Source organism: Papio anubis, chromosome 17, assembly GCF_008728515.1.
Source record: "Papio anubis isolate 15944 chromosome 17, Panubis1.0, whole genome shotgun sequence".
Lineage (NCBI taxonomy): Eukaryota > Metazoa > Chordata > Mammalia > Primates > Cercopithecidae > Papio > Papio anubis.
The window spans coordinates 32355279-32369688 of NC_044992.1; the positions used below are offsets into that span (position 1 = coordinate 32355279).

Sequence of the window (14410 nt, forward strand, 5' to 3'; positions counted from 1 at the left end):
CAAGAGTTGAAGCATGCAGTGCACTTTGAGTCTGTGAATAACCACTGCACTCCAGCCTGGGCAACAGGGTGAGACCCATTTCTTTAAAAAAAAAAAAGAGAGAGACAGACAGAAGAGACTCAAGCAAGAATAACCTACTATACAGAGAAATTGTAATTTGATTCATTTTAGGGTAAGTATGCTACAGAAATGATTACGAAAGCTGTGTGCTTACTTAGCTACTGAACAGTAAATTTTTAAAATCTAAATTGCCAATACTTCCAAGAATATTTATAAGTAAAAGCAATAACCTAAAACAATCTCATGGTCTTTATCTTTAAAAGACAAAGAGGGCCAGGCGCAGTGGCTCACACCTGTAATCCCAGCACTTTGGGAGGCTGAGGTGGGCGGATCACCTAAGGAGTTTGAGACCAACCTGGCCAACTTGGCAAAACCTCATCTCTACTAAAAATACAAAAAAAATTAGCCGAGTGTGGTAGTGTGCGCCTGTAATCCCAGCTACACAGGAGGCTGAGACATGAGAATCGCTTGAACCCAGAAGACGCAGGTTGCACTGAGCCAAGACCACACCACTGCACTCCAGCCTGGGTGACAGAGCAAGACTCCATCTCAAAAAAAAAAAAAAAAAAAAAGAGGCCTGTAATCCCAGCACTTTGGGAGGGCAAGACAGGCAGATCGTTTGAGCCCAGCCTGGCCAACATGGTGAAATTCCATCTCTACTAAAAATACAAAAATTAGCTGGGTGTGGTGGCACACACCTGTAATCCCAGTTACTCGGGAGGCTGAAGCAGGAGAACCACTTGAACCCAGGGAGGCAGAGATTGCAGTGAGTCGAGATCTTGCCACTGCACTTCAGCCTGGGAAACAGTGAGACTTCATCTCAAAAATTAAAAAAAGGCCGGGCGCGGTGGCTCAAGCCTGTAATCCCAGCACTTTGGGAGGCCGAGACGGGCGGATCACGAGGTCAGGAGATCGAGACCATCCTGGCTAACACGGTGAAACCCCATCTCTACTAAAAAAAAAAAAAAAAAAAATACAAAAAACTAGCCGGGCGAGGCGGCGGGCGCCTGTAGTCCCAGCTACTCGGGAGGCTGAGGCAGGAGAATGGCGTGAACCCGGGAGGCGGAGCTTGCAGTGAGCTGAGATCCGGCCACTGCACTTCAGCCTGGGCACAGAGCGAGACTCCGTCTCAAAAAAAAAAAAAAAAAAAAGACAAAGCGGCTAGGAGACCTGAACTTTATCTACTGTTCCTTTAATCAGTGGAGTATAATTCTTAAAAAACACAGCTTTCAACTGTTTCATTTTATACACGAAATATTAAATAAGATAATTTAAAAACAGCCAGCCATGCCTATAATCTCAGCACTTGGGAGGCTGAGACAAGAGGAGTTGGGCTTGAGCCCAGGAGTTTGGGACCAGCCTGGGCAGCATAGTAAGACCCTATCTCCACAAAAAAACTTAAAAAAATTATCCAGGTGGGGTGGTGCATGCCTGTGGTCCCAGCTACTCGAGAGGCTGAGGTTGAGGTAGAAGGAACATTTGAGCCTGAGAGGTTGAGGGTGCAGTGAGCTATGATGACACCACCGCCCTCTGGTCTCCAAACAAAAAAAAGATATTTAAAATGGATTTTTCTCATGACAAAGCATTTTAAAAGATTTTAAAAATTATTTTAAAAGCATTTTTAACATTTTAAAAATCTATTTTCCTGAAAATATTGTAATATCAGAAATGCTTAAAAATGCATTAATTTGACCTATCTTAAATGTTATTTAGGAAAAAAAAGTTTACTCTAGTATGTATAAAATCATAAAAGTCATCTTTCAACTTTCCTAACAGTCTTTCCAGTGAGCATTTACCCACTTTATTTTTTAATTTTATGGTGTAGAGACAGGTTCTCACTGGAGTGCAGTGGTACAATCGTAGCTTGCTGCGGTCTCAAACTACCGGGCTCAAGCAATCCTCCCATCTCACCCTCTGGAGTAGCTGGGACTACAGGTGTGCGCTACCATACCCACCTAATTTTTTTTTTTTTTTTTTTGCTAGAGATGGCAGGGGCGGGGGCTCACTATGTTGCCCAGGCTGGCCTCAAACTCCTGGCCTCAAGCAATCCCCCACCTTGGCCTCCCAAAGTGCTGAGATTACAAGCATGAGCTAACTTCATCTGGCCCCATTTTATCTTTTAAATAAGAAAATAAAATTTGGCTTCTTGATGTAAAGGGATAAACTGGTCTCCAAGGAGTCTTTGTAGCAATCCAATATACCAAAATACAAAACATGTAACCAATGGTCTCAGCTACCACTGTATATCTGCCACTACCCTATTTACTAACAACACTTAATCCCAGGGGTCTATGATCAAAGAAAAATCACTACCTCCTACACTGCTAGCATATAATCCCAGTATACAATAGTCTGATCTTATTGTAACAGACAATGGTTTAAAATAAACCAAGTTTGTATGTGATACTGGAGGGAAACAATATTCTAAATATGTGATACAATTTGAGATTTTTTTTTTTGAGACAGAGACTTGCTCTGTTGCCCAGGATGGAGTGCAGTAATGCAACCTTGGCTCACTACAGCCTCCGGTTCCCAGGTTCAAGTGATTCTTCTGCCTCTGCCTCCTGAGTAGCTGGGATTACAGGCGCCCATGACCATGCCCAGCTAATTTTTGTATTTTTAGTAGAGACAGGGTTTTACCATGTTGGCCAGACTGGTCTCAAACTCCTGACCCTCAAGTGATCTGCCCACCTCAGCCTCCCAAAGTGCTACAATTACAGGCATGAGCCACTGCACCCAGCAGAGATTTTTTTTTTTTTTTTTTTTGAGACCGTTTCACTCTTGTCACCAAGGCTGGAGTGCAACGGCATGATCTTGGCTCACTGCAACCTCCGCCTCCTGGGTTCAAGCAATTCTCCTGCCTCAGCTTCCCAAGTAGCTGGGATGACAGGCACCTGCCACTGCGTCCGGCTAGTTTTTTTGTATTTTATTTTTTAACTAGAGATGGGGTTTCACCATGTATTGGCCAGACTGGTCTTGAAATCCTGACCTCAGGTGATTCGCCCACCTTGGCACCCCAAAGTGCTGAGATTACAGGCATGAGCCACTGTGCCGACCTGAAATTTTTTAAACAGATGGCGGTCTCCCTATGTTACCCAGGCAGGAGTGCAGTGGCTTTTCACTGGCACAGTCGTGAGGCACTACAGCCTCAAACTCCCGACCTCAAGTGATCCTCCTGCCGCAGCCTCTTAAGTAGCTGGAACTACAGGTGTACACCACCACACCCAAATCTCCGAAATCCTTATATTAAAGGTAACATTCTAGTCAGAGAATATTATAAAACAATTAGAAAATACCAACAGTAAATTCGGTTGTGCTTTTTTTCCAAGGAGAAATGTTATTCATATCATCCCATCAAACATTTTTGGTATTTAACACTCAGAAAAGTAGAGTTAAAACAAAAACATATCACTACAATAAGAATCCAAAGTATTATTAGCTACTATAAAGGACTGCAGAGAACACTTGCTCTCCATGAGCTTACACTGCAATATCTAAAACAAAAAGTTATGAATGAGGCAGAATTTTATAAATGAAACTTGAATAATCTTCCATTGTGGAAAAAAATGTTCCTCAAATTAAGTACTGAAATTAATCAAAAGATCATTTCTAAAACAGAAAAGACATGCTTATAGATTAAAGCTAGCTGCTCTAACAGCAACAATTCCATACGTATGCTAGATTAGGCAGTGCCACATCAAACCTATTTCTAGCATTTGTATTAAGAAGCTACAGAAAAATGATATCCCATTTGCGAGTAGAGAATCTGAGGTACAAAGAGGTTAAATGGCTTGTGTTAAAATCATAATACTAGTAAAGGGAATGCTGACTTCAAACTCTAAACACCCTATCAACCAATTAAAAAAATGGGCAAAAGACTTCAACCGTCATTTCTCCAAAAACAACATACAAATGGCCGATAAACACATAACATGCTCAACACATCACTAATCATTAGAGAAATGCAAACCGAAAACACAGTAAGATACCACCTCACACCCATAAAAATAGCTTTAAAAAAAAAAACAGGAAATAACAAGTGTTGATGAGGATGTGGAAAAAATGGAACACCTCTGCAATGCCTTTGGGAATGTAAAATAGTGCAGCCACTACGGAAAGCAGCATGGAAATTCCTCCAAAAATTATACTTTGAATTACCATATGATCCAGCAATTCCACTTCTGGGTATACACCCAAAGGAACTTAAAGCAGGGACTTGATGAGAGATGTGCAGACCAATGTTTATAGCAGCATTATTCACAATAACCAAAAGGTGAAAACAACCCAAATACCATTTACAGATTAATACATAAACAAAATGTCATATATACATACAATGGAATATTATTCAGCCTTAAAAATAAGGGAAATTCTGTCACGTTTCGTAAATGAATCTTGAAGATTTTATGCTAACTGAAATAACCCAGACAAAAAAGGACAAATACTACATGATTCCACTCATATGAGGTACCTACAAGAGTCAAGTTTCTAGACAAAGTAGAATGGTGGTTACACAAAGCTGAAGAAAAGAAGAATTGAAGAGCTACCACTCTTTTATGAGTAGACTTTCAGTTTCGGATGATGAAAAAGTTCTGCAGATAGATAGTGGTGAGGGTTAACAACGTGAACGTACTTAATGCCACTGAACTGTACACCGAAAAATTATTAAGTTTTATGTTATGTACATTTTACCACAATAAAAAGAAACTGTATTCATCTTTTTTTTTCCTTTGAGACAGGGCCTTGCTCTGTCACTCAGGCTGGAGTGCAGTGGCGTGATCAGAATTCACTGCAGCTTCCACCCCCTGAGCTCAAGCAATCTTTCTGCCTCAGCCAACCAAGTAAGTGGGACTACAGGTGTTAGCCACTATGCCCAGATAATTTTTTTAATTTATATTTTGTAGAGATGAGGTCTCACTATGTTGTCCAGGCTGGTCTTGAACTCTTGAGCTACAGCAATCCTCCTGTCTTGGCCTCTCAAAGTGCAGGGATTACAAGCATGAGCCACTGTGCCCAGCCTCCCCTAGCCGTCTTAATTCTGAGATTATTTTTATTCCGTGAATTCAAGTTTCTAAACTTGTCTTACATTTTCAGGATCCTCTAAAAATTCCAAAGCCCAGATTACAGCCCCAGGTTAAGACACAAGCGTCAATAATTTTTTGTAAGCTCTCCACGTGATTCCCACATCCAGACAAGTTTGGGAATCATTAATTTGTATTTCTATAGCCTTCAGAGTAACTGTTTTAAATTCTTAAATTTAAAGGTATAATACCAGTATCAGGTTTTTTTTTTTTTTTTTTTTTTTGAGATGGAGTCTCGCTGTGTCTCCCAGACTGGAGTGCAGTGGCCGGATCTCAGCTCACTGCAAGCTCCGCCTCCCAGGTTCACACCATTCTCCTGCCTCAGTCTCCCGAGTAGCTGGGACTACAGGCGCCCGCCACCACGCCTGGCTAATTTTTTGTATTTTTAGTAGAGACGGAGTTTCACCGTGTTAGCCAGGATGGTCTCGATCTCCTGACCTTGTGATCCACCCGCCTCGTGATTTCTCCCAAAGTGCTGGGATTACAGGTGTGAGCCACCGCGCCCGGCCAGTATCAGGTATTATTAACATAGCTCCATGAACAAAAGATCCATACTAAACTCCAGAAGTTAACATCTTACCTGTAAATTCTGTACATATTTCTGCTCGCTCAGTGAACATATTACTTACATTATACGGTAAATAATACTTAGAAAGCGGCCGGGCGCAGTAGCTCAGGCCTGTAATTCCAGCACTTTGGGAAGCCGAGGCGGGCGGATCACAACGTCAAGAGATCGAGACCATCCTGGCTAACATGGTGAAACCCCAACTCTACTAAAAATATAAAAATTAGCTGGGCGTGGTGGCACGCGCCTGTAGTCCCAGCTACTTGGGAGGCTGAGGCAGGAGAATCACTTGAACCTGGGAGGCAGAGGTTGCAGAGAGCTGAGACTGCGCCACTGCACTCCAGCCTGGTGACAGAGCGAGACTCCGTCTCAAAAAAAAAAAAAACAACTTAGAAAGCAACAACATTATTCTGGTTTACCACTTCAAATGTTCTGCAAAATGCTGCTTTTTATTGTTGTTTCTAAGTACTATGTTTTTACTACTTCCTATAACTTAAAAAAAAAATATGTGTAGGAGATATACAGGTCTACAGGGTCAATAATCTATCTCATATTTTTCATGCCTAAAATGCAGCTCCAAAATTGATAGCTGTATGAGCTTGGACAGATTTGTAAGAGTCTACAGTAAGAATCATAGAAAGAAATTATGGTAAGAAAGGCTGGGCATGGTGGCTCACACCTGTCATCCCAGCACTTTGGGAGGCTGAGGCTGGAAGATCACTTGAAGCCAGGAGTTAGAGACCAGCCTGGTCAACATGGCCAACAGAGAAACCCCATCTCTACCCAAATTACAAAACTTAGTCAGGTGTGGTAGCGCACTCCTGAAAGTACCAACTATGTGGGAGGCTGAGGCAAGAGAATTGTTTGTGCCTGGGAGCAGAGGGTGCAGTGAGTCAAGACTGCACCACTGCACTCTGGCCTAGGAGACAAAGTAAGACCCTGTCTCCAAAAAAAAAAAAAAAAAAAAAGAAAGAAAGAAAGAAAAATTATGGTAAGAAAATCTCAACAAGGAGGAAAAATAGGAGAAAGAAAAGTCTTTCTTAACATTTAATTTTTCTCATAAATGTTCTAGAAGGCATGAAAATGTAGAAAACTGACCACGCAAATTCTAGTGACATCGTCACTTAAGACTTCAGAAATGATACATAATAATCTTGATGACAGACATTAAGGACAAAACATCATAGGTAGGCTACAGGGAAAACAATAAAAAGGCACATCCAGTCTGCTGAAGTAACTACACCTAATTTAGCAGAGAGTTGGTACCCTGACTGATGCAAGGTATGAGATTCTTCTTGCCTTTGAGATTCTAGAGCATACTCACAATTTAGCATACAATTCCAGAAGGGTTCACTGACCAACAGAGAAGGTACCTTTCACCAACAAACACTACCAAGTTCAACTGGGCTTAAAGCCCTAGAACTGTGTTGTAAATACAACAGCCAATACACACATATAACTACTGGTGACTTAAAATCCAAACTGAGATATACTCTAAGCATAGTACACAAACCTAATTTCAAAGACAGTACAAAAAGTAAACTATTTCATTAATATCTTCTGTATATTTAATTATATGCTGAAATGATATTATTTTGGACATACTACATTTAAAAATATATTACAATTAATTTTGCCTATACATTTAGGTTTTTTTAACTTTTTAAATGTGCCTAGAAGAAAATTTTAAATTACCTATGTGGCTCACATTATACTTCTACTGGACAGTACTACATTAGATAACAGGAAGAAAGGAAATGAGTACATAAAAAAACCTAATAGCAATAGCTCCTAGCTTCTCTAGAAATTTGCCTTTTCAGAGACAGTGAGAAACCCAACCAAAGGACATCCTAATGCTACTAACAGTTAATAAAACATTTCCAGTGGGGACTTACATCTCATGGTGCCTATTTTTAATCAGTTTTGGAGATCATGAGATAATGTAAAAGCTATACATATGGCAGAAAATAAACATAGCTTTATGGGTGAAATTTAAAGCATATTCTTTCATTTACTTCCTTAAAAAAATTTGATGATTTTCTTTATTGAAGTACCAAAAGTACCATTTTAATTATAAATATAAAGGTTCTTGTGTAAGCAATACCACCCGAAAAAAATAACTTTCTGCAATGATGAAAATGTTCTAGATCTACATTGCCCAATACAATAACCATTAACAATAGCCATCCTTTCCTTCCTGTGAACTTTTACTGCTTTATCCCACAAAACCAAAAATTTATCACTCTCTGTGGACAAAGTTCTTTACTACTAATTAATTCCAGGGCTCTAATTATTCTAATACAAAGGCTTAGAACATATTGAACCAAACATTTAATCCTATTTTATGTTATATCCAGCAAGGATTTATTATATCCTATTGTATGTCGATATGTATACACATAATGTAATACAGACAAACACACATATATAACATGTAATACTGTATATTGCCTTTTTTTTTTTGAGACGGAGTTTCACTCTTGTCGCCCAGGCTGGAGTGCAGTGGCGCGATCTCTGCTCACTGCAACCTCCACCTCCCGGGTTCAAGTGATTCTCCTGCCTCAGCCTCTCAAGTAGCTGGGATTACAGGCATGTGCCACCACACCTGGCTCATTTTTGTATTTTTAGTAGAGACAGGGTTTCACCATATTGATCAGGCTGGTCTCTAACTCCTGACCTCATGAGCTGCCTGCCTCGGCCTCCCAAAGTGCTAGGATTACAGGCGTGAGCCACCACGTCTACCCTATATTGCCTTTTAAAATTGGAGTTAAAGGTAACTATTTTACATAAATACATCAAAAAAGATTTAACAACATATTTTTGCTAAATAAACTTTACTGCACACTCAGCTAAATGGCTACAACAGATTCAACATGACAAAAAGCTTAACCAAACATAATCTTAAGAAAGTCCTTGGCCAGGCGTAGGTGGTGTGCGCCTGTAATCCCAGCTACTCTGGAGGCTGAGGTGGGAGAACCAATTAGGCCTGGAAGTTTGTGGCTGCAATGAGTTATGATTGCGCTACTGCAATCTATCTTGAGCACAAAGCAAGACCCTGTCTCTATTTTTAAAAAATGGAAAAAAAAAAAAAGAAAGTTCTTATTCAAGATAATCTTATTCAAATGCACTCTCAAACATCACAAGTTCAGAATACCTTTTATAGAAGACTCTAAAACCTACATTAAGTCAACGGTACTTATTACAACCCATTTACTTGTGGGCTCACTAGAAAACTCAATGTCTGCCATGTGATCCAGTCCCCAGCAATACAGGAAAACACCTAAACTATTCAAGAAAACACTGGTCATCATTCTTTTAACCAATTAACTGAAGACTGGTTTGTTCCTGTGGTTACTCTTATACTTGTGGGATTCTTTAAAGGTAACCTAGCTGTATCCCTAGAATTTGATTCCATTTCCTCTCTTTCAGTCCCTAAAGACTGTTAAAGTTAAACAGACAACTACATGTAAGTCCAGATTATCAGAAAATGAGAATTTTTATGTAAAAATTTTAAAGAAAGGAAGAAGACAGCCGGGTGCGGTGGCTCACGCCTGTAATTCCAGCACCTTGGGAGGCCGAGGCGGGCGGATCACGAGGTCAGGAGATCGAGACCATCCTGGCTAACACGGTGAAACCCCGTTTCTACTAAAAATACAAAAAATTAGCTGGGCGTGGTGGTGCGTGCCTGTAGTCCCAGCTACTCAGGAGGCTAAGGCAGGAGAATGGCGTGAACCCAGGAGGCGGAGCTTGCAGTGGGCCGAAATGGTGCCACTGCACTCCAGCCTGGGTGACAAAGTGAGACTCCGTCTCAAAAAAAAAAAAACAAAAACAAAAAAATAAAGAAAGGAAGAAGATAAAAATGTAAGGAATATTATTTTCTCCTTTGTTCAAGTCAAACTAGTTTCACAGCATAAATTTTCTTTCTTTACAGCTCTTGTTCTTTTTTCAGAATACTTATACCAAAAGTGAATTGATTAGTAAACAAAAACAGTCTATATGATACTTATGTTTCAGAATGGTCTAGAGATGTATTAATTTATAATCAATCTTTATCTACCTTCCCTATATCATTCCACTGAATTCAACAGAAAAGAACTCAAAGACAGACTTAGTTGCTTGGTTTTTCTCCTACTTGCTATTCCATAGAAGGAAAAAGGGTAAGAAAGGTCCTGCAAAAAAGAGATTTGAGGACCAGCATTTATCTTTCCAGAATAAAGTCAGTTTTTATACCACAACTATGGTTCAAGAGTAACTCGAAAGAGCATACACTATTTCTGGTAACACTTCACTAATAAAATACAATCTTAATTTAGTTCCCCTCCTAAATGGGTCAGCCCATGGAAAAACACGAGCGCTCAATTACATGGTTAAATAACAAGCAGAATCTGTTGGATTCATGAAAATCTCCAGTTAAAAGTTTTATTTTCGGGCCAGGCACAGTGGCTCAAGCCTGTTAAGCCAGCACTTTGGGAGGCCAAGGCGGGCAGATCATGAGGTCAGGAGATCGAGACCATTCTGGCTAACACAGTGAAACCCTGTCTCTACTAAAAATACTAAAATTAGCCAGGCGTGGTAGCTGACGCCTGTAGTCCCAGCTACTCAGGAGGCTGAGGCAGGAGAATGGCGTGAACCCGGGAGGCTGAGCCTGCAGTGAGCCGAGATCACGCCACTGCATTCCAGCATAGGAGAGAAAAAGAAAATATGAAAAAAAAAAAAAAAAAAAAAAAAAGGTGTATTTCCGGCCAGGTGCATTGGCCCATGCCTATAATCCTAGCAGTTTGTGAGGCCGAAGAAGGTGGGTAGCTTGAGCTCAGGAGTTCAAGACCAGCCTAGGCAACATGGTGATATCTTGTCTCTACAAAATCTACAAAAATTAACCAGCCGTGGTAGCGTGTACCTGTGGTCCCAGCTACATGTGAGGCTGAGGTGTGCGGATTACTTGAGCCTGGGAGGTTGGGCTGCAATGAGCCATGACTGTGCCACTGCACTCCAACCTGGGTGACAAAGTAAGAGACCTTATCTCAAAAAGAAAAAGTTATCATTTTTTTTTTTTTTAAGACAGGGTCTTGCTCTGTTGCCCAGGCTGGAGTACAACAGCACAATCCTAACTCACTGCAGCCTCAATCTTCTAGGCTCAAGCAATCCTCTCACCTCAGTCTTCAGAGTGGCTGGGACTACAGGTGTGTGCCACTGTGCCCACCGGTTTTTTTTTTTTTTTTTTTTTTAAAGAGACGGGGGTCTGCAGCCACAAAAAAGAATGAGTTCGGCTGGGCATGGTGGCTCATGCCTGTAATCCAGGACTTTGGGAGGCCGAGGTGGGCGGATTACCTGAGGTCAGGACTTCGAGACCGGTCTGGCTAACGTGGTGAAATCCAATCTCTACTAAAAATACAAAAATTAGCCGGGTGTGGTGGTGGATGCCTATAATCCCAGCTACTCGGGAGGCTGAGGCAGGAGAATTGCTTGAACCCAGGAGGCGGAGGTTGCAGTGAGCTGAAATCGTGCCACTGCACTCCACCCTGGGCGACAGAGCAAGACTTTGTCTCAAAAAAAAAAGAATGAGTTTATGTCCTTTACAGGGACATGGATGAAGTTGGAAACCATCATCCTCAGCAAACTAACACAACAACAGAAAACCAAACACATGTTCTCACTCATAAGTGGGAGTTGAACAATGAGAATACATGGATACAGGGAGGGGAACATCACAGACCAGGGCCTGTCAGGGGATAGGGAGCAAGGGGAGGGAGAGCATCAGGACAAATACCTAATGCATACTGGGCTTAAAATCCAGATGATGGGCTGACAGGTACAGTAAACCACCATGGCACATGTATACCTAATTAACAAACCTGTACGTTCTGCACATGTATCCCAGAACTTAAAAATAAATACATAAATAGGCCAGGCACAGTGGCTCACGCCTGTAATCCCAGCACTTTGGGAGGCCGAGGTGGGTGGATCATCTGAGGTCAGGAGTTCAAGACCAGCCTGGCCAACATGGCAAAACCCTGTCTCTACCAAAAACACAAAAATTAGCTGGGTGTGATGGCAGATGCCTGTAATCCCAGCTACTCAGGAGGCTGAGGCAGGAGAATCACTTGAACCCAAGAGGCGGAGGCTGCAGTGAGCCGAGACAGTGAGCCAAGATCACACCATTGCACTCCCACCTGGGCAACAGACTGAGAGTCTCTCTTAAAAAAAAAAAAAAAAAAGGGGGGGGGCGGGGGGGCAAGACCCTAATCCCAGCACTTTGGGAGGCCGAGACGGGCGGATCACGAGGTCAGGAGATCGAGACCATCCTGGCTAACACGGTGAAACCCCGTCTCTACTAAAAAATACAAAAAAAACTAGCCGGGCGAGGTGGCGGACGCCTGTAGTCCCAGCTACTGGGGAGGCTGAGGCAGGAGAATGGCGTAAACCCGGGAGGCGGAGCTTGCAGTGAGCTGAGATCCGGCCACTGCACTCCAGCCTGGGCGACAGAGCAAGACTCTGTCTCAAAAAAAAAAAAAGGCGCAGTGGCTCATGCCTGTAATCCCAGCACTTTGGGAGGCCGAGGCAGGCAGATCACGAGGTCAGGAGTTTGAGACCAGCCTGGCTAACATGGTGAAACCCCGTCTCTACTAAAAATACAAAAATTAGCTGGGTGTAGTGGCACACGCCTGTAATCCCAATTACTCGGGAGGCTGAGCAGGAGAATCACTTGAACCCGGGAAGCGGAGGTTGCAGTGGACTGAGATTGCACCACTGCACTCCAGCCTGGGCAACAGTGTGAGACTCTGTCTCAAAATAAATAAATAAATAAATGTATATGGCAGATATTGCTAACTGCCTACCCAATATCCATTTCCACTTCTTTGATCTTTGGTATCTATCTATCACCCCTTTCTTCTTACTAACAAAAACTTCATTTTGTTCAGAGCAGCTGTTTCCAAATAAAAGATATCTGTTTCTCTTAGTATGGCCAAAGATACGTCAGCTAGAGTTTCCAGAAAATAATTTACTTTCTGACTCAGGTGCCACACTTTCTTACTTCCTCCCTTCCTTTCTCTTCCTGCCTGGAATTCACCGTGAGGTCTGGAGGTGCAACACACGGGAGGACCATGAAGATGTAAAGATGGCACAGCAGAAAACTCTGGGGAACCTTGAATCCTTGATGACATTATTGAACAGATATACCAGTACTAAACTATCTACCTCCATACTCCTTGCTACTGAGAAAAATCAATCCCTACATAAGCCAACTAGTTAATGTTTTTCTGCCATTTTCAGCTGAATGCATTCCAAACTTATACAAGTATTTTGTTAACAATAAAGGTTTACGTTAATTTTCAAAGAGGAAAAAAAATGAAAGCACCTTTATTTATCCAGGCTTATCTACTCATCCAGTCTACTAAAACTAAAAAGTTTCAAGAAGAAAAAAAAAAAAACCTCCAGGTGCACATGAAAAAAGATGCGCATATATGACATGAAAGACCTCAAAATGATTACAATCTCAACCAAATGTTCACTTCACATCCTCTTACACCTTTCAGGAAAAATTAGTAAGTTCCCTTTAATTTTCTCTTCCCCACATCCCATCTTACTTGCCACTGGTTCACCTCTCTTGAAGTCTCACTAACTCAATGACTGCTGGGAACTTAAATCTTCTGACAGACTATGCCTTATATTATCTAAATCACAGAGAAGCGTAGTAACCTGAAGGTTTTAATTGCACAGGAGAAGGAGGTATCTATCATAAGTCTTCTGTGCCTCTATCTGCAACTACTCTAATAATTAGTGTCATAAATTGCTTAATTCATTGCTCAAGAAAATTATAAGCTCTCAAAGAGTAAATGGTCTTATACAGAAAACACAAATTTAAATTACTTTAATTAAAGGGAATTGGGAGACTGGGAATAAGAAGGGTTAACTTAATCCAAAACATACTCACAGATCACTATCTTTAACAGGTGTTAATGTTACTTAACTTTAATATCAGAGTGCTAGGCATACACTTCCATGCCTAAGGATCTGCTTTCATCCCATATTTTGTCTATCATCCCAAATCAAAATTTAGGCCACTGTATTAAAATACAGCTTATTCCTACTGTAAGAAAATTCTTAAAGAGTGTAAAGGGAAGTGTGTAAAGTGGTTAAAAAAAACAAAAAACCTGACTATATCTAGTATTTTGTCACTGATAACCTCCTGAATATGTCTGTATGATATTAGCTTGTTTTATCCCACATTCTCTGTAAAGATACAAAAAGGAACAAATCTAAAGAAATATCACATCAGAATTTAAGATAGCTTACCTTTTATTTATAGGTTTTTCATCTTTTTCATAAGGCTTTACAAACCACTTGCCAATACGTACAAAATTCCTGTTCATTAAACACCGTTCCAATAGATTGTGAACTGCTTTGAAAAGCAGAGTACGGCATTCATAGGAAAGTCCATTCTCCCACACTCCATCTTCTTCTTCTAAAAGAGAAATGAAGGAAACAGTAAGTAAAATAGTAGCACTATAATCTATTCAGAGCCAAGTAAAAAAGGTTACAGTTTAAACTCTATACTCATCAACACTAGCTTATTCCAGAATATTAAGCTACAATCACTTCAATGTATCTCTAGACATTAGCAGGTTTCAAAGTTATTCCATAAAGAATAAAAGGTCTAAGTGCCATATATTCTATTAAATTACCTGAAAAGTATTTTTCCACC

The 14410-nt window shown here is 40.9% G+C and overlaps 1 protein-coding gene across 2 annotated transcripts in view; it reads right to left on the reverse strand.

Annotated features, from left to right (window-relative positions):
- MED13 (mediator complex subunit 13) overlaps positions 1–14410 on the reverse strand; it is a 122147-nt gene that overhangs the window by 95130 nt on the left and 12607 nt on the right. For both annotated transcript variants that reach the window (XM_017950658.3, XM_003912849.5), the window contains exon 3: positions 14002–14170. In XM_017950658.3, the coding sequence (XP_017806147.1) occupies positions 14002–14170 (169 nt within the window). The remainder of the gene's footprint in view (positions 1–14001; positions 14171–14410) is intronic.